General features: G+C 39.3%; 1 protein-coding gene across 1 annotated transcript in view; it reads left to right on the plus strand.

Annotated features, from left to right (window-relative positions):
- Nucleotides 1-21477, plus strand: part of SEMA3D (sema domain, immunoglobulin domain (Ig), short basic domain, secreted, (semaphorin) 3D) — a 95990-nt gene that overhangs the window by 48003 nt on the left and 26510 nt on the right. The window contains exons 8-10 of the mRNA XM_010082797.1: nt 10609-10723; nt 11134-11203; nt 12543-12687. Coding sequence (XP_010081099.1) covers nt 10609-10723; nt 11134-11203; nt 12543-12687 — 330 coding nt within the window. The remainder of the gene's footprint in view (nt 1-10608; nt 10724-11133; nt 11204-12542; nt 12688-21477) is intronic.

Raw genomic sequence — 21477 nt, forward strand, 5'->3', positions numbered from 1 at the left:
AGAGAATAATAGTGGATGGGAGGAGCTCAGCAACTTTTGAAATAATTTCCTTGGTGTAAACCCACTTTTTTTTTTTCTACTAGAACTCTCTACCTCACTGTGCCTTAGGGCTCCTGTACATTAATGCCAGAGACACATGCTGAAATTAGAATAGGCTTTGTTTTTAATAAGGAGGTTAGTCAATGCACTCTATTCTTTGGTTAATTTTCAATGGCTCTACAATATGGTCTCTCACTGATCCTTCCCCTCAGGGAAAATTTTCTCTGGAAAGCACTCCCTTTTCCCAACTGCTTTCAGACCCAGAGATTACAATACTCTAGCTGGCAGCTCTTCGCCCAGAGTCAAACAACTGTCAGTTGTCCTGTTCATAAAATCATACTTACCGTCATGAAGCATGCATTGTAACAATGCAACTGCTGTAGCACTAAACAGCACTAATTGAGATTTACATCATCTGCATTCTGTATATCACTAGGGAATATCAGTATGAATTGGGAGGAAGTGCTTTCAACAGTCATTTTCAGAACCAGTTGTGTCATTTATCATGGCAGACGGCATTTCCTATTCTTGGTTTGAGGGAGGCAGAAAAAGTATCATTGGCCTATCTGTAATACCTGATACTGCTTATAGTATGATCCTACTTGCATGAAGTATAATCTGTTGGGCTCTTTTTCCTCTTTTCAAGTAAGGTCAGAAGTAAATAGAAAAAAAATGCTAGTAAAGATTAGCCAGCAATGTTTATTAAAAAAACCCCAACACATACACATATGCAAATTATATGATCATACAAACCTTAACTTCTCAAGAGCATGGACCCATGTATTTCTATTTCTGGAAACAGACATAAGCTTTCACAGCTGCATTGTATCCAAGCCTATGCTGCTAAACCAGTTTGCATCAGCTAGAGCCATGACACAGTCATTAGACACTGAGCCAGATTTTGAAAAAAAAAAAAAAAAATGCAGCATCCATGCAGTGTGCCCTCTGCAGTCAAATAACAAATCAGCTACATTTTTGTATATGTATCCACCACAAAATGATGGCAGAATTGTAATTCTGTTTAAGGACAACTTCACATATACACAAATATAGCTCTAGAAAAGATATAGATTTCCCTCATATTTTCCCCACTAAAATAAAATGAGACAGAAAAATCCTAACTTATAGGAGTCCACGTAAAGATTTTGGAGAGGGAGGAGGGCTGCTGGGCTTTTTGTTTGTTTGTTTTCTATATAGAAACACATTTTTTCATAGGTCCAACCTCATTCTATTGGAATGGAATGGAAACTGTCCAAAAGCAGTAGTCTCTCTGCTACAGTATGAAAATCCTGTTTATTATTACAGCAGTTTGCATTTGCTCTGTTACAAGCTTCCCTTTAACAGTTCTGATGACGTATTGCAAAAGTTACGGCATGCAGTCTTAGAGACTGGTTTCTGAGACCTCAACTGCCAAGAAATCATGCTTCAGCGGCCCCTGATGCTTTCCCATATTTCCCAAAGTGTTCCGTATCCAGAAGCAGCCTTTGTTCTAGTGGGAACAAGGGAGCTCTTTGTCTTTTTTTTTTTTTTTTTTTGGTGAGCTATTCTCCCCTCATGTACACCACGCTATACCTGGGGACAGGAATATAGCAATTAGGCACAGCCCTCCTGGTTAAACTGTACTTTCTAAACACACTGGAATGTAATCATTTTAAGAGATCCTGAGTCAAGAGCCCAGGACACACCCTGCATTCCACCTTTGGGTAATGTGATTTATTTCCAAAGCCATGAACATGAGCAGAGTTCAAGGCTGTGACCTTGCCTCCCGTCTGGTGCTTTAAGGCAATTTGTATTCCCAGAATGGCAGGAGGGAGCTATTCCTCCGCGACGCCGAGTCCAGGCTCTCCAGTGGGTTCTGCCGTGGGGCTCTGTGTGTGTGTAAAAGTTAGGAGGTGTTTTTCTTGTCCTGGAAATAGTCTAGCCATGTCTTTACTGTGACTAGGGATAACTGGGTCATTAACATTCTTTGTATTTCTATATTGTGTAATGCATCACTGTGTAGATAATTGATCTATCTCCAAAACCATTTGAGTTGTCCACATAGCATAATGCTTTACCGTTCAGCCGTATGAGCTTGGGTCCCGGAAGCGAAATAGCCATGTTAACATGTTCTCAGCAGGGCTAATTAGTCTGGGCTCAGAGCCATGCTCGCACAGCTATCCTGCTTCCAGTTCTGGAGGCAACTCATTCCAGACAAGATTTAACTTACTATGTATTAAAGGCTTACATACCTTCTTTGTCACCATAATATTGCCTAGCCACAATGTCAACCACGGCTAATGTATTTTTTTCTTTTCTTTTTTTTAATTTATTTTTCCATGATTATGATTAAAACCACTTTGTCATCACTAGGAAAACTTCGTCCCTCATTTGCCCACTGAACATCTTTGCAGCAGTGGGTCTTTCAGCAGCCAACTCCTCTTCGACTTCCAAATTTGATATTTGAAGATTATGTGCCATTTGAAAGTTTTCAAATTATGTAGAAAAGCAGATGCTCATCAAGATGATTTCATTTTAAGGGCTGATGTGTTGGAGACAGGCCGGTTCCATATAGTATCTGCTTCTAACTGTGATGAATTAAGAGATATAACATCAGGCTTTGTCAAATCTTTTGGTCCAACTTTCCTTATTGGCAAGAGTAGAGGCACGATTATAGGAGGTTTTGTATATTTTTGTCCCTAATGGGTGTGTATCAAATATATAATTGGTGTTTTTTTGAGGGGGGAATTCATGATTTGCAGATGAAGCAAAAATGTGTAAGTTATGCTTATATATAAAGAGGTGTGATTGAATTTTACTGAGCCTCAGGGAAAATGAAAAAGAAATTGCGGTGTCAAGATAGAGCTTTAAAAACTGGATTATGGAAATACAGCTGTGCAACCTCTTAAGCAAACTCTGGAAATCATCCTAGTTGCCAGAGAGACTCATTGCAGAAGACATTGGTAACCTACTGGCTTGGAAGTGGAAAGCCCACAGAGTTAGTTGGAGTGGAGTTCCTATGTTTAATCCAAAGTCCTTGACTTCAGAGTGGTTTGATTCAGATGTTCAAATATCTCTGAGTGGAAAATGATGACTTCGGAAATTTTCTGATGTGATAAAATTAGCATCCTGGTTATTTTTTGGTTGTTTTTTTTTTTTTTTTTTTTTTTTTTTTTTTCCCTACCAGTATATCACAAGATATGTATATTTGGAATATATTTGGATATTTTCTGATGTGGTGCCTGTTGGAGGTAGTCTTAGCAGAATCAGTGAATGGCCTTGCAGTAAAATACTGCTTTGTCACTTAAGCTTGATTTTATGATTTCATTTGTCCCAAACCACATTCAAACTAGCTGTTTTTATCTCCTGTTCTTCACCTGAGTCTGTTAATTTCTAGTTTTTGTTTTTTTCATTATATGCTTAGTAACGGTCCAGAATTTTTCTTTGCTGTATAGTTAGGTTTTCAAATTTGGTTCCCACCCAAAGACAATTCAGTAGAAACCTCTTGGTGTGATGTTTAAATCAAAAATAAAAACATTTTCCATAGTGAACCAAACAGTTATGCCTGCTTAGTGTGAGTACATTGCCATTCTGAACAAAATAGAACCTAATCTGCTTGAGGAGCAGGAACTCAAAGCTAAACCACTTTTTTCTCTGGCTCATAGTTCAGACAGAACACATTTCCACAGTAGATGTGGCCTGTAGTCCTGTAGCTTTTGCTATCATTTTCAGTTGCAGTAGAGACCCCCTTTCCCATTGTCTTAATGCCTAGAAGTATGGGAATGTCCAGCACGGCGTCCTTGTCACCTTTCCAGTGACACTGGGTGTGTGGTCAGGGGACTGGTTCATCTTGCCATACATTCAGCTACTTGAGCTTCATTCTGGTTTCATGCCAAAGTCTTCCCTGGTTCAGTCGTGCTGGGCTTTTACTCATTTCAGCCAAGGAAGCCAAAAGCAGGCTTGATGCTAGCCACGGCACTCCTGCATGCCGCTGACTATAGAGATGTGTGCCCCTGCTGCCAAATCCTGCTGTATAGATAGGCAATGACATGGGCTGAGATGAATGTTCAGCTTTTCTGTTTGTTTTGGTTTTGAGATCTATATTTGACCCTGGTTGTGCAAACAACTTTGGACATGCACAGAACTCAATGAGTGATTTGGTCTACAGCCTATAATCTTAGTCTGTAGAAAATACTACTTAACCCCTCCAGTTCCTTTTGCAACAAGCTGTGTGGTTTACGCCAAGGGAATGAAGCCAGCCAGTACAGAGCAGTGACAGGTTGCGAGATCAGTTGTGAGATCGTTACTGCTCAGTGATGAAGGCTCTTTATTCTTAGTGCCTGACACAATGGCTCTTTCTCAGGACTGAGAAAATAAGCAGGGAGCCTGGACAAGCTGTGCATTAGGTTCTAGACTGTGATGGATGATGATTTCAGAAAGGTGTTCAGAAATGACAGGTCCCAGGGACCAAAATGCAATCTGTGATTTCATACTATGAGTGTAAACACTAGACTGAGTTTTCTGTTTCAAGTTGTGATGGTATTGAGCTCTCAGGAAAGATGTAAAACATGATTGTAGAAGGATTCTCTGAAAGCAGGTTTGCCTAGAGGAAAGCTTTATGTCCAAGCCATGCAAACCTAGAGAAACTTCTGATGATACTTTTGGAGGAGATAAAGGCCATGCAGCCTGCACTCTGATGGTCTGAGGAGCACTGCAGAGGTACCAGGCTGATGCATCTCCCTGGAAATCAGGAGGGCTGAGTTTATTCCAGGCTTTGTTGTTGAGGAGATGTGCAACTCTGCACAGTTCCTATCAGGGGTCTGTGCATGTTCACACCTTTAGTTCTGTTGTCTAATCATGTGCAAATGCCGCCACAGTGGCAGAGCCCTTGCGAGGCACAGTCTTTAGACTGAAGTATTGCATCATTCTGCCAGGCTAGACTTGATAAGGGACATCACTGTGACTAAGTATGTGGTAGATGAGGCTGAATGCCACTCAAATCCTCATCTTTTCATCAGCTAGTTCAAGCAGCAGAAGTACTATACGGTAGCAATATCTGCAGTGTCCAGAGGGGTTGGTACCATCTTATATGAAGCAATATGCAATCCTATAATGAGAAGCTTTCCCTATGAAAGGTTCTGTAATCTCATAGAAACAGCAGAATTACTAAACAGTCACCACTGTCACTGTCAGATGGGGACTGTGGACACAGAGATGAACTGACTTTCCCAAGTTTACTCAAGGTATCCATAGCAGAGCAGTCAAAGACCTAAAATAACATCTCCTTTCTCTTCTTTACATGGCAAGTGTATTTTTATTCTCTCTCAAGTCACACTTCATGTGTCGCTTGATGTTTTTGGATCTGAGACACAGCCTGCTGAAATCATGGGAAGAATCTTTCATCTGTCATCAGTATGGTCTGGACAAGAAATTTTGTACCTGAATTCCTGAAGGAGGAAATCTTACTTTCCACTGTTAGATCAGTACCTAACAGAGCTGGGTAGGGCCAGAATATGCAAAGTAAAATTAAATAATTAAACAATCAATATGAATTTCAAGATAGAAGTCCAAAGAAGATTGTTGACTGTTTCTCCATATATAAATTCTGCTAGAAAGGGGTTTTTTTCTATAATGCAGAGCTTTGCTTCTGTGGATGTCATTTGTTTCTGGTGGCTTTGCAATACAGCTTCACACAAGAGAAGGGCTTCAGGGCCTTTTGCAGTTTCAGCACTTTCCCCCTCTGTACTCCAGCATTTCCTTTTATTCAGGCCAGGAATTCAGTTTGGATGGTCCTTCTGCACATCTTGCCACTGGCTCTAATTAATAACCTGCTTCTAGAAATTCCACTCATTGTCTTTTTTTTTTTTTTTTTTTTAAATTATTTAAGAGGCTGTTCAGGATAATTACTGTCTTTAAAGCTTTATGAATCACAGTGTTTGACATCTTTGATACTGATTGATTTTCAGAAGACTGCACTTTTTGTTCTAATGTTCAATTTGTCACTGTTACTTACAAACAAGAGATTTAAAACCCCAAAGATGCAGATGTTCTTTAGCGTTGTCACCATCTGTTTTCCTGCCTACTGGATTCCAAGACTAACATTTGTGCATTTTAGTGAAGCTACATTTATATAATATATAAGATACAACAGAATAGAAAATAGATTCAACAGAAAACCTTTAATATAGGCTGATTTTTAAATCACTTGTAGAGTGATATTTTTTCTGATTATTTTCATGTTAAACTTATCTTTAACTAGAGCATTTGAAAAACATGTTGTTTTGCTCTCTTATACATAAATTGAAGATTAGAAAACTGAGATTTCCATGGAAGTCTCTGAAGAAAGGTGTATAATATGACCTTAATTTACTTCACAGATTTTACATTGTGACATTTAAACAGCATCCTTCCTGGATGTCAGAAAGCCATACGCTTACCTGCACTCATTGAGACTGTACATCAGATATCTGAATTCTTAATGTAGTTTGGTAGAAACCTGATTTATAACTCAAAAAAAAAATTAGTTTTAGAACAAGCTCATTGAAAATAGTTGAAATATTAGGATATCTGTAGAACAAAAGTCTGTCTGATTTATAAAAATCATATTGGACTACTTCCCCATTTATCTAGATAATTTCTGTCTTTAAATCTTTGTCATATTTTTTGGTAATATTTCCTCAAGAGATGACAGATTGAACTGCCCACCTTCTAGCTGGCAATTATCTAAATCTCTAACTCAGGCAAACACAAGTATCCAAGGTTTTACAGGCACTTCTTTCTGTTAAAAAGAAGGTACTTCAGGCGGAAGTGTTGGTATGTGTTACAGTTTGTGAGATTACAAAGCAGTAAGTGCTAATTAAACCTTTATTTATATTCAAAAAGAAATATGCAGTTTTAAGTGCCTTCATCTGTACTGTAATGAAGTTTATAGTAAACAGTGCTAATCCAGTGTGCTTACAAGTGATATTTTGGGAGATAAGATTTCAGACACTCGTGGCTGCTCGGCTGTTACAAGTAGATTAGCCACATTTTTGGAATGAAAGGCTTGCTCATGCTGCTTTCGCCTTCTCAGCCCTTAAATTTGTCTTGTCTTCTTGTCTCATCTCCCTGAAATATTTAGTGTTCTTTGTCTTCAGTGCCGGTATCTCTTGTCCAAAATCATTTCAGTGCGTCTACCTTACCACACACTTGCAGTAGGGTTGAGGCAAATCCTTGCTTGGTGTAAATCAGTCCAGTAGTTTTCTTAGAATTCTGTAATTTTGTGTTAAATCTTTCTTTCTTTTCACCTGTGCACTGACTGGTCTCTGTTTTGTTGATTTTCTCTCTTCTATTTATTTTTTCTTGTCCACTGACTACCCAGCTTGTACACCTTATTATGTTAACATCATGCTCTACCTCCAGCTTGCAGCATTTGAGCACATTAGTGATTCATTGCAAACTGATATTATTAAATAATCTTTCCCACAAAAGAGACCGTTTTCTTTCTGTACCAACCCAGTCTCAAAAAGGTTTGGGGTCAATATGTCCTTTGTTCAACCTCTCAGAGGCCAATAATCATGAAATACTGTGGTCCAAGGAATCTGTGACAGAGTAGGCAGATAAGATGCAAAGCTAATGAGTTCATGCCAACTTGGTCTGAAGGAAAGGAGAATAATGGGATGTTCTCCAGCACCTGAGGAATCAAGACATATCAAAGATTGACCTGATATACACCAAAAAATAGTGTTAGGAAGGAAGGGTTGTGCTTTCTTCAAAACATGGAGATTTCCAGAGCTTAATAAACAACTACTACTTGAGAGTCCAGGAGCAAAGATATGCCTACACTGTTAATAGTTTTGAACCTCCTTGGCGTGAGCTGAGCTAATTCTACCTGTAGATAAAATCACCATGGCCTTTGTCAATTCCTGCACTTTCCGAGTCAGTGAATCCTGGGCCCACGTTAGGAAAGCAAAGATATTGCATTACTCAAAGATGACATAAAGAGCTTGAAGAGTATTATATAGCTACTAATAAAAGCAAACAAACAAACAAAACCCCGAAAAACCAAAAAATCCCCCCCCCCAAAAAAAACCCCACAACCAAAATAAACTCAAACCAAAAAACAAAACCAAAAACCATCCTCCTAATAAAATGTACATTTTGTTTCGTTCATCTATGGCAGTAGTAATAAGCATGTTGGAGGGTATGTCAGCCTGTTAGATGTGCAACTGTCTAAATCAGTGAAAGGTCTTTTCAGTCGCTCCATTTCTGCACCATAAATTTTTCACTCTCTGTCTTCATAAGAGCTTGGGAGATGATGGAGTGCTGGTTGGTCATTGAATTCCCCTCGCTCCTTTATAAACTCTACAGTGTTATTGGCAGCTTTTGGATATGCAAGGCACACCTAGTGAATGTTCTAATGTCTCTTAAATTGAAGTAACATGGTTAATATTATGTCCTGGCTTGAGAGTGAGGAAATATGGATACATCTTAAATCCAGTGGAATTTTGTACTTTAAACCATACAGCACTTGCTAATACTGCTTCTTTTGAACCACGGTACTTGGTTCACACCACTCTTTAGGAACTCAGTGAAACTACTGATACATTTAAAATAAGCATTTGCAAAAATGCTCTGTTGGGTCACAGCTTAAGGGTGATAAAACACAAGTACGTATTTTCCCATCTCTTGCAGAAGTTGAATGCCTGTGATGACAGGCACAGGAGCTAGACAAGGGTGATTTTTCCATCCTAGACCATCACATCTTGCTTTCTCCCTACTTTCTCATCCTAGCTGGGCAGTTAGAGACATCTCAGAGTCCTGTGATGCTGCGCCACATCCACCAGAAATCAAAATGGAAGCCCGGCAATGTGAGAATTGCTTAGCTAATCCGAATTGCCAGAGGAAGGAAAAGCTTTTTAAGATTCTTTATTGCAGCTTTGTAATTGTTTGGTTTTAACTACACCACAAAGTTTATCTGCTGTGCCTTTGAACAGAACACACACATGCAGAGCTTCTTTTTCCTATTGGCTTCAGGCTGCTAATTTTGACACCTTTGTAATAAATCTGTTGGTTAGATGCAAAGCTTCAGGCTTGGCAGGACCTCAAGAAATCAAGACAGGAAGGAGCAATTCTTGTAAGAACAGGAGTTCCAAAGGCGATAGATTAACAGGAATTATTTCCAACTGAGCTAACCTATTTAAAAGTAGCAAGTACATGAAAAGGGAAAATAGTTAAGTGTGTTAGCAGAGAAATGTCACTCCCTGTGAAGTGAATTTTAACACTTAAAACCGTCTTTCTTAATGCCTGTAATATTCATGATACAACCCTGCAGGGCCAAATACAATCTATGGAAATACCACATAATTTCCACCAGCCAGTGTTTCCTACTAGCTGGTTCTATACCTTCAGAGCTGCGTAGCCAACTAATAAAAAGTGATTTCTCCTAATGAATCTGGAGGGGATGAATATTTATGATCAAATCTGTGGTACTTAAATTTACAGAACAGACTACCTAAGCTTCAGGGTTTATAAATGAAAATAAGTAGGCACCTTCATGGGGTAATTCAGAACCTGTGTCTGGGAGACTACTGTTCGTGACAGCATTTCTTTTAAGTGTTTGAATTCATGGTTCTTGCTGGAGTATCATTGCCCTTACAGTTTTCAGTATGAAAAAATTGCAGCTTAAATAGCATTGCAGAACCTAAATAGGTCTGTTACTTGGGACCAAAGGGGACAGATAAATGTAATTCATTAGATTTTTCATGTACTTAATGGGAGGAGGTAAACTCCTAAGCAAACGCCTAGTTCCAACATATTAAAATATAAAACTTTCTTCTAAGATCCACTATCCCTACACCCCTCTACTGATCTAAGTCAGTAGAAGGACTTCTACCCTTCAGAAGGGTAATTCAAACTTCAGGTGACCCTTTATAGATTTTTTTGCTTCTCCAGTGACTAAAGAAAATTTGGGCAAGCATGCTCATATCTTGGAAACCCATAATAGAATAAATGGAAAAAAAATCCCTTTTGTGAAGGATAGATTTATATTTCCATAACAACGATTATTAAAATGGGATGAGTGGTTTTCCTTGGAATGCATCTCTTTGTACTATGTACACAAAACAAACAGCACAGTATTTACATTCCAAGAGCTACTGATGAAAATAGTTTTTTGAGAACTCTATCTAAAATGTTCTGTATTATTATTGGTTTTGTAAAGAATGCTTGAAGAACAACTGATTGCAAAAATTAGCAGCACAGGGAACAAGAAATTACGTGATATCGCCATATGTTTTCACAGCATTCCATCTGTAGAGCTGATGAGAGAACTTTGCAAACAGATTTGAGTACAATTAGGAAATTTTAGTTGCCCACTCTCTGAGCTGAGAAGTGGCTACTGGAGCCACTTATTAAAAGGATGTCCTACACTGTTTTGGGAAGAAAAAAAAAAAAGAAAAAAAGACAAAAAAGACTTTGTTGTTGTTCTGTTAAGGTCAAGCTGTGGAATCAGATTGAAGAAGCACAGTCAATACTGTGCAACCATCAAATATCATCTGTTAAAACTCTTATTTGTTTGATAGTTAAATATTTTAATTTTATTTTTATTAGAATGACATGGGAGGTCAAAGAAGCCTAATAAACAAGTGGACTACTTTTCTGAAAGCCAGGCTAGTGTGCTCAATTCCTGGTCCTGAAGGAGCAGACACACATTTCGATGAGCTGCGTAAGTTGAGTTATCTTTAATGATTTATTTTGGCATTAGTTTTTCTTTGTTTTTTTCTTCTTTGTAGAACCATGCCTTGCTCTGATTATACTGATTTTATACTGAGTGCAAGCAATATTTCTCTCTTTTATCAAAAGTCTCTGAATATAACTGGAATTAGTCTGATCAGAAACAGGGAGTTTTCCACTTTCACTCCAAAAGCTGGAAAGTGAAAAGTTGATTCTGTATAATATCAGACTATCTGCAAATGGACAAACTTCAGAATATTAGCACAAATCCACATGGCAGAAATTAGAATTCAGACAAAAATAAAGCTTTGTTACATATTTACAAATCTCCAGATTATAAATCGTAAATGCAGAAATCTTCAATGGATGTTTTATTAAAAAAAAATTTTTTTCCCATTGCAGAAGATATATTCTTACTTTCTACAAAAGACGAGAGAAACCCACTTGTATATGGAGTCTTCACTACAACAAGGTACGTGTTAGGATCATGTTTGCCTCTGGAAACAAATGCTGAAGATCTTATTCAGGTGTTTTATTAAACCCTTCTATTATTAGATCTTGATTCCTGAGAGCTGTGAGAGACTGCTTGAATAAGGCTTGCAATACTGGACTGTAATCACTAAGGACAGTATTTTCAGAAATGGAAATATAAATTATGTCCTTAAACCTTTGTATGCCTGACTTTTGAGAATGATAGTCAAAAATAATGAAAATTTAACAATCAAAAGCATGCTAGTTTATTTCAACCTCATCTAGCTGAATTTACAAATGTTAATCAAATTTATTGAGCAACCAGTAGTTACTATTTAAGACAAAAATAATGGTCGTGAAGCATTATTTCTATAAGCACCAACTGACATCAGCTGTTTCTTAGGATCTAAACCCACTGCTCTCTAAAGTGGTATTGCAGTGGTTTTAGAGACAGGAGCTGATGGGAGAATAACCCATCGTTATCTCATAGGGATAGATTACTTAATTAAGGAAGCTCTCAGATGCATTAGTGAGGTGCCCTATATAGAATTGTCAGAAAGGAAACAAATAATTATTTCTTTTTAGTCCAGAACCTTTGAATTAAATGTAAGTAGTAAGGACTAGCCAAATGCTGAACAGTATGAGTACAATGAAGACTTGTCAAAGCACTCCTTAACTCAGAAGTAGCCACTGCAATGTCTCCATATACAACCACATAAAGTATTTAAAATTGAATGAAACGGTGCACAATAAATGAAATGGTGTATGAACTAACTAAAGTACATGCCACTCAACAACCTGTCACAGTGTTCTTTAGAAAACTGAATTGTTTGGGTTTGTTTGGGTTTTTTTTTTTAATATGTAAAAAAATAAGGAAAAGACATAGAAAAAGAAATAAATGTTTATTTCTATCTCTTTTTATTGTCTGTCCAGTTAAACTTGTAATTCTCAGCTAAATCACCTGTAATATCACTAGTATGTAGACTTCCAGATGTGAAAGCAATGTAAAGGAATGTCCTTCATTTGCACAAAATTCTAATCCAAATAGCTAATAAATGATAGCTGGAACCTGTCAGCCACCAGAAAAAAAGGCAGTCTACCAAGTGGTCCCAAAGGCTAAGTACAGATTCCAACCGAGTGAAGGTTTAAACTGTAATGATGCCGATATGAAGTATCTGTAGTTATCAGGCCTGTCCACATTGTCTGCATCCCTTATATCAACTCTCACGTGTAGGATTGATCCACAACACATCAGACTGTGGAATTAATTAATTCTCTGGATGAGGGATGCACTGAAGATGTGTTTACAATATACATATCCTTCTGTTTTATTTTTTCAGCTCTGTCTTCAAGGGCTCTGCAGTTTGTGTGTACAGCATGGCAGATATCAGAGCCGTTTTCAATGGCCCTTACGCTCACAAAGAGAGCGTGGATCATCGGTGGGTACAGTATGAAGGTCGTATCCCATATCCCAGACCTGGTACAGTAAGTGTCTCCTTAATTACCTACTTCTATTTTTACTCGAAAGCAATTGTACTTCACACACCACCCCCCAGACTGGTAATTTGTATTTTCCACTCAGGATGTTTCAAATTATCCTCTCAACCCTTTCTCTCCTGTTGACAGCTCAAACTCCTACCTACCCTTTATATGTTTATGTATTTAAATATACATTGTTCCATGTCTCTGAGATAACATTGTGTCCAGACTGTCCATTTCCTGATTGTCTCTCGTATTGTGGTCTCCTACAGTACAGCTGTATTTCTATCTGTTGGGATCACCCCTGACGTACCAACACTTCATAAAAAGCCAAAGGCATTTCTTTATGGAGTATTAAGTTATGATGAGGTATTTTATTTGAAATCTTGTATTTCTGTTATCTTTGTGTCTGTTAAAGTGCTGTTCCTTGAGACATGGTCATTGGTTCTATTATGTGTGTTTCTACATGTCTTGTGTTTTGAAGTAAGGAGTTAGTTGCTGGAGATTTAATATGATGAAAAATGAGTGACAGGAAGAGAAGTTTAATATGTAGAAATACTCCTGGATCCCAGTCTCTTAGACTGCAGTTGTAACAACAGGGCCAAAACAAAAAGGAAAAATTTGGAAGAGTTATTAAAGAATTCTTCCCCCACTTCTGTCTTGGTATTAAATTTAGAAATGCATGGACCTACGTTACAGCTTAGGAAGAAAATGATATTTCCAAAAAGTGCATTTACTTTTAAAAAGTCATCACAACTCTGAGCAACTCTTTATATGTAGAATGTAAAAGAACAACGACACAAGAGTAAGATAGATATTACCCAGGATAGCTTTACATTACCTTGTTCAAGTATTCAGTGAACTATTACCAGGCAGCTGCGTAAATCCAGCCACGCACTGAGCTACTGAGGTTGGGTTGCTGCTGGTACCTTGCCTAGAAGCCGTCTGGGTGTTTCAGAGCTATTTCTCTGACATCAGCACTGGTGTAACCGTTGCTTCAAGACACCTTATCTAGCTTATTAAGCTCTTCTTTTCACACATTTCCTTGTGTGGCTGTGTTTTCTTCATCGTCCTTCCAATGGACCCAACGGCATGGTCCAAGCCCATACTGTTTGCTGCACTTGGTGGTCCCAGGCCTTGGTAGGTCAGGCCCTGAGATCTGATTCCCTCCTCTCAACTGCAGTTGAGTCCAGGGGGCAGCTCTCTCTGTAAAGAGTAAAGGAACTCGAGAGACTGATTTGGCCAGCCTAGCATCTCCACCACTGGAGCAAATATGCTCCTAATTTAGACAATTTAGACACTGCAGTCTTATGCATCTCTCTCTCATGCAGAATATACAGTGACCCCAGAAAAGAAGATTAAATTTAGGGGTTTTTTTCTTTCTTTTTTTTTTTTTTTTTTTAAAGCATGTGCAACTCCATTACTGGTTAAGAAATGCAGATGCGTTTAGTTTTAAGTACAAAAATGGTGCCAGTGAGAACAATAGCTTGGTCCCATGGCATCTAAAGAGATTAAAATAACTCTCTTGAAGAACTCAGAGTGCCCCATAAGGATGAACACTCTGCACAGATAGACGGGTCATAAGCTCATTGCATTTTTGAGTGTATTAGCCATCACATGGTTGAGCTGGGATTCGCAAGGAAGGAAACATGTCATGCTGAAGCATGTCAATGCTGATCTTTATCACAGATTTGAATATCCATGCTTGCAAGTATTTTAAAAGTTGGAAAGTTTAAAGATAAATGGACATTTTCCATAAGCCACCCCTTAACTCTCCAACTGCTTCCTTTAAGCACCTGATAACAGCTGTGAGAAAATGGTCTCATAAAAATCCTTAGGACTTTCATACCCAGTGGATTTCTGTAGGAGTTTGTCTGACCAAGGACTGAGAAGGGAAGTGGATTTTACTGAAGAAAGCTCTCTGAAGAAAGTTATCTGTAATATTTGCTGTGTAGATAAGGTAAATGTATTGCTGCAGAGTTATTTATCTGTTGTCTTAGTGAGCTGGACTACCCTCAGATTTCAACGTACTTCAGGCTCAGTAGTTTTATATAGGATATCAAAATAAATAGATTAATGCCATGCTCTCATCTTATAATGGGCTATGCCAAACCTCTGGATATGAACAGATTTAGGCTGGGATCTGAAAAAGCAGCACAGTGCTCAAAGGCAAGGAAAAGGAGCAGCATGGTACACCCCTGCAGAACACTGCAGCATGAATGCTGAAATGCTCTGCCTTAAAGATTAATTTCATCATTCCTTGACAGCTATGGTGTGGTTCAGGAATGCTCAGAACAAAGACAGCAAGGGATAATCTATCCTTTTTTAAGTTACTGGAACATTTTTGGAATTTAAGCCCTACCTCACTGTTGCCTACAGTTAGCATAGGCAGCACTGCCCTTATTTTATATTTTTGTATATTTTAAGTTACTGACAAAGTCTAAAAATGGCTATATTGGGAAATACATTTCCTTTGATGTTTGTCTTTGAGCGAGGCATTGACTTCCGTTCAGCATTTATACAGAAGCAGGAGACTGCTTACCCTAATTTAACTTTCTGTTCAGCTGCCTTTATCTCCTAAGTAAATAAAGCTGTTCGCTATAGGGGCTGTGACCACTTTGATATTGAAATTTTGACAAAATGCTTCCTGTGGCAATTTGTGTTGGAGATAAACTCCCAACATGACCATGATATCATGCCTTCGCAATGCTGAGTGGCGTGCAGTCAGCAGGAGCCCCTGCCTGCCTGGGTCCCGGCGCTGCGGTGGGGTCTGTCTGCCCTCTGCCGTCGTTGGAAGACCCCTGAACAGGGTTACTGGGGATCTCCAGCACGCTCCACACCACTGATGTTGTAAAATGTACTCTACCTTCTCCCAGTGATATTAAAGAGCAAGTTGAAATAATGAAAACTAAAGAGAGGCAAGGTTTCAAATCAATTTCAATTTTGAAGCTGAAAAAAAGAAAAAAAGAAACAGAAAAAAACATGCAGCAGGCAGCTCCGGCACAAAGGGCGATTTGAAAACCAAGGGAGCTTTTGCTCTATCTTCTTTGGCTGTTTAAAAATTGGACTTGCGTATCTACAGCTGTCCCCAGATAATAAATCCAGTTTTCTTACAATCTCTTAGGGTTTCACCCAGGAAATTACCCATTGATAAAGAAATCATCAAGGGCTTTCTTTAAAGCATGTTCTGTATTTTGAAAAAGAGTTTTCACGATGCCTTCCCAGTAATCACGGAAGGCATTTGAACAAGATTTTCAATTAATTAGGAGGAAAAAAACATTTCTAGCCTATTTATTTAGCTGTAACAATTGCAATATCAGAGCAACTCACAGTGCCCATTTGGAAATGCTGGTGGGATACAAAGGAGTCATCCTCATTTCACTCATGTGAGTAAACGTCATTGAGGTCAGCTTTTTAGAGGAATGTCAGTGTTTAAAGATGCAGATTAACACTTAGTCTGATCTACAGCAGGACCCAGACCTCTAACTGCTATTCAAGGCAACAGCAAACATTTTTGATAAATATGGATATTTCACTAACTGATTTGCCAGAAGTTCAAAACAAAGCTCTGGATGAGCAAAGAAAGATTTTTGCAGTCTAAGTCACTTCTCAGCTACAAGAAGGAACAGACCAGCATACTGCTTTTGTCCATTTGAAGAGTTTTGTCTCAGCTCTTTCCACTCCGCATTTGAATATGGCCCTGAGCTCCTGAATTCTTTGCGTATTTTTTTTAAAAAAAACAAATTCCCTTAGAAGCCCTCATATTCTCCTGTGATCTTTTTCATCTTTTTCTCTCTATTGCTTTTTGTCCCTTTCTTCAGTGAAACCCCTTCCTCTATTTCTTCTGCTAATCCTGTGCACAGGCTGATCGAGATGTGGTGTCCATCTCACTGGGACTTGGCTGAGCCATGGAGAATCAGTGTCTGACAAAAAGCCTCCCCCTGTCCTCCTGTCTGGTTGGTTTTGCTGCTTTAATGTTCATAAAACATTGAGGGTTGCACAGGTTTCCCTTGTTATTTTTAGACTTATCTTCCTCTTCCACCTGATCTTTTATGGGGTAGACTTCATTCTTCGCTTCTCCAATTCCTCTCTCCTTTGATCTCCCCACTGTAAATTGGGCTGCTTAATTGAGTGAAATGTTTCACTTTATGGGTTTATTTTCCTGAGAAAACCTCCTCCACCTCCTCTTACTTATCAATGTCTTTTCCCGGACATGAATCAACTCTTAATTCATAGCATGCTTTTGAAATGCTGAGAACCCAACCACTTTTCACCCTGGCAGAGGTCATCAGAGAATTGCAGAGTGCCACCTGCAAAGTCAAGTTCACTTACCTAGCCTGGTGTCAGCCCAGTTAGTCTCAGATTAATGCTCTCTTACGTCAGCCTTTGCTATCAACAACACAGGTGTGTTAAATGGAAAACCAATACAAAGTGCTCAAGACAAACACCGGAACTTTGTGTATCCAGTGGGATGCAAACTCTATCTTAAAAAAAAAAAAAAGGAGGACTTCAGTTTATTTGCAGGGATTTTGTTTGTTTTGTTTGTGCTTTTTGTGGCGGAGGTGGAGTGAGGTTGATTCTGTTTAAAATTTGTGCTGTTTTTTTGTCTCCTGTAGAACCTGAGCCATTCCCCTCTCCCCTGCTCTTGTCCAGGCTTGCTCTGAGTAGCTGCCAGGTTAGCGTGAAGGTCCAACCCATCTAGCCTGAAAAGAAGTACTAAGGCTTTTTTTACAGGCATGTCCATATGCAAAATGTATCGTACAGCTCTGTTCAGACTACAGAGAAGCCGCATGGTATTTAGGCTACTCAGGAACCCAAGTTTCATCTTCAGAATGTCTTATGGTTGAATCTCCAATGGCTCATAAGTGCCTAAGCCCTGAGGGTCATCACTTAGCTGTCATCTAATTCACAGAAGTTCATAAACCTATAAGCACTCAATTTTCTAAAGTACTTCTGGGCATCCTGGAAGCTCACACTAATCCTCAGTGTTACATCTTAACCCCTCTGGGCTCAGACTTTGCATTTCTCTATAAACTTATACAAATAAAGTTCAATTTGTTGTGGGGGACATTTAACACAACAGTGGCTAGCTGAAGGTAATTCTTCTGTTTCTCTGGTTTTTGCTTGACGGATCAGTGATAAGGGAACTTGTTTAGAGCTTGGAAGACTTTACATTACATTGCAGGAGAACACTGACTACAAGGCCGTATCTCCTTGCAAGTTCAGTCAGAGCTTGGGAGAAAAGGACCATGTGGTTAATTCATTCCCTCTGGGGCAGAGTCTGGTGCTCCAGTTCCTACTGCACTTAATATAAAATAGAGAGCTTTTCAGTGGAAAACAGATCTTCTCACTTCCTGGTTAACATTTAAGCAACATTCTTAGTCCTTTTGGCTAAGCTGAGAGGTAATTATCCCATGAAAGTGAAACATCTTTAACAGGAAGGAGCAAGGAGCTCCCAGGATGGCTCTGGTCCATGCGCCTGGAAGGGAAGGACACCTCCCCCAGGAGGGAAGCCCAGATGAAGACATCTAATCCCCTGATATGGGAGAGATTTAAGAAATATTTCACTCCTTAATGTTTCACACTGGCTACTTCAGATGCTCCCAAGAGAGTGACTTGCTGATGTGCTGCTTAGTTTTCCTTGTGAGATGCATAAAAATTCCCAGCCTGGACATTGCAAAATCCTCCAAGCAGATGCCTACTGCACTCAGTATTATCAAGTCCCTGTTCTGTATCTAGCCTATGGGTGTTTGAGTCTCATTGTTAAGTAGGTCTGAGGCTCAATGTGATAAGTCACTTTTAAACTGCGATTTTTGACACACTTGAAATAGAAACCCTTCTGAAGCTCACAGGGAACAGCATTCTGGTTTAAAATTGTCAGTAGGCACTGCTGAACTAAAAACGCATCATTAAATGGAAAGGTTTTTGGGTTTTTTTTTTACGTAGCTAGGTTCCCAAATAATTGTCACAAGTTTAATAGATGTTAGATCCAGCAGCTCTTACTGATTTCACTGGATGGTGTGAAACACTACGCATTTTGGCGAGTTGGAAGTTTATTTAGGAGCCTAACTTCTGGCACCAGCTTTTGAAAATCTTGGCCAGGACTCCCACATAATGTTAACACACTCACACTGTATGTCTCAGTATTGTGTGAAATCTACACATTCAGCACTCTGCTAAGCTGCAAATTCAATAAGAAAAGCGAAAAAAAAGAGAAAAGCTTACGTATGTGCAGTGTTGCTAAATTAGTGTGTATTTGCTTTTATTTCAGAAAGATTAGTGTTAATTTCCCACCTCTTGAATACATTTTGATACAAATAAAACATGTGGGAATAAAAGGCATCTTTGTAGATCATCTGGGTTTAGGACTTAGTCCAGGGTGATTATTGTAAAATCGAGCTCACACAGAAGGTACTGGAAAAACCTTAAGTAACTATTGAATTATTTCTTTAGAAGTTTTGTGCCACAGAGTTTATACAGCCACTGAATAAAGATGCCCTTCGCATTAGCTCTGTTTCTGTTGGTTTCTTTTTTGCTTTTTCCCTTTTTTTTCCTTTTTATTTCTTAACATGTATGTTTGTATCAAGTAATCATTCATGACAGTGAAGGCCTAAGAAACTTCAGAATATTAAATTATATGGTGAATGTATTTCTTGCAGGATTCCTATCTAGCAGTACTGGTTTTACTAACTTAACGTGATTAATTTTTTCTTGATATCAGCTATCTAGAAGAAAAGCATCAAATCTGAGCTAGTTGTTTAGACTTCTCATTCAGAAAGAAAGAGACGGCCACCTCCTCTCTGCAGTTCATACACAGCCAAGATAAGAATCTAGGTCAGGTGAGATGTATCCCACCCTGTTTTACAAGCAGAAGATGCTGAGATAGCACAGTGATGGTGTTATAACTTTTATGGAGCCAGATTCTCTTGTAGTCCCTGTGAAACAACCTTGCCAACCTAATCCTGTGACATTTGATACAAATGCAAATCTCTTATTGTCTCCAGTGGGAGATGCCACATATCTGAGACAGCATCTGGTGCTGATAATGTGAATAAATGCCCTCTGTGAACTGGGCAGAGAGCACCGATATCATTAGCACGAGACACGCAAGAGGATGTGAGCTCACATTTTCAGAGGTGAAAGGCTGCTTCAGTCACCCACTTGGCCACGCAGCCTTTATCATCACACATCCTATTGATTGCTATGAAAGGAAGCACAAGCGTACAGGAATTGTTCTGCAGCAATGGGTGGACACAGCTTTAAACAGCTGCCTGAGGACTTTGCCAAAGGGTGGCCAAAATGAATTTTTCATTCCCTTGTTCCATCCATCATGCCACAGTGAATGACGCCTCTGGAAATAGCTCCTGTAGCCAAGCATAATAGGGTCACATCTGCCCAGCAGTTCTTGGTGGTCATGCTGTCTTAGGATGGGATCCAAAGCCCACTGAAATAATTGGAAAAAGCCCCGTTGACTCAAGCGGATCTTTGGATCAGACCCTTAGTCCTTTTGCTACTAAATTAGCTGTGCAAGCTGGCTGAGATTTCCCTATATCATGCATGGTAGGGTTTGGGCCTTTGGGATTACTGTAACAACTTTGTAGTTCGCACTGGGAGACATTATATCCTAGTGTAGGTTAGTAAGTGATGTCATTACTCTCATCTTCCTTTGTTGATGCATTTTTGGCAAAAATTTAGGACATCTTCAAGATCCATGGGGCTACTTCAATTTTTCAAACAGAAATGGAATTCTGCGATTGAGCTATGAATAGGTGAGCAATCAGTGAATTTCCAGAAGATGTGGACTGTAGCTCAGAGTAGTGAGTGAGAACATGAACCACAGAAAATGCACATATAAGGGAAAATCAACCTCTAGTACTCAGTGAGGGGGAAGAGAGTTATTGCGTGGCTGGGGTAGGGAAGAAGAATGAATTTGTTTCTGGTCTTATATAGAATAAATTGTTGCAAGGTTTTGATCCAAGGGCAATTAAAACGCATGTGTTTCTGTCTATTGATTCCAACAAACTTTGGTTCAGCCCCTGCAAATGGGGGCTTATGAAATCCATAGGGTGAGGTCTGGTTCTGGTGCAAGTGGCAAAGACTCAGACCTTGGTTGTTCTAAATGTAAGGAGAAATGTTCATTCCTGAAGTACTGCTTGTGTAGCAAGCGTGCACCTGATTTTGTTTCTGTGTAGCTATTGTGCTGTCTGAATAATTTCTTCTGTATTATGATTCACTAAATAGCCAGGTTTTTTTTCTTGCACCATTTCTGCAGTCTCTTTTGCTATATAATACAAAAGCATGTGGATGCTGTATAATACAAAAGGCTGTGTGTGTTGTCTGCTTTGACTTTGGTAAAGCCTTTGACCCCATTTCCCACAGCATTCTCCAGGAGAAACTGGCTGCTCGTGGCTTGGACAGGCCCACTCTTTGCTGGGTAGAACACTGGCTGGGTGGCCAGGCCCAAGGAGTTGCAGTGAATGGAGTTAAATCCAGCTGGTGACCAGTCACAAGTGGTGCTTCTCAGGGCTCAATATTGGGGCCAGTTCTGTTTAATATCTTAATGATCTGGGAGAGGGGATCCAGTGCACTCTCAGTAAGTTTGCAGATGACACTGAGCTGGGTTGGAGTGTTGATCTGCTTGAGGGTAGAAAGGCTCTGAAGAGGGATCTGGACAGGCTGGACCGACGGGCTGAGGACAACTGTATGAGGTTCAATAAAGCCAAGTGCCGGGTCCTGCACTTTGGTCACAACAACCCCCTGCAACACTACAGGCAAGGGGAAGAGTGGCTGGGAAGA

Source organism: Pterocles gutturalis, unplaced genomic scaffold (genome assembly GCF_000699245.1).
Source record: "Pterocles gutturalis isolate BGI_N339 unplaced genomic scaffold, ASM69924v1 scaffold22561, whole genome shotgun sequence".
Lineage (NCBI taxonomy): Eukaryota > Metazoa > Chordata > Aves > Pterocliformes > Pteroclidae > Pterocles > Pterocles gutturalis.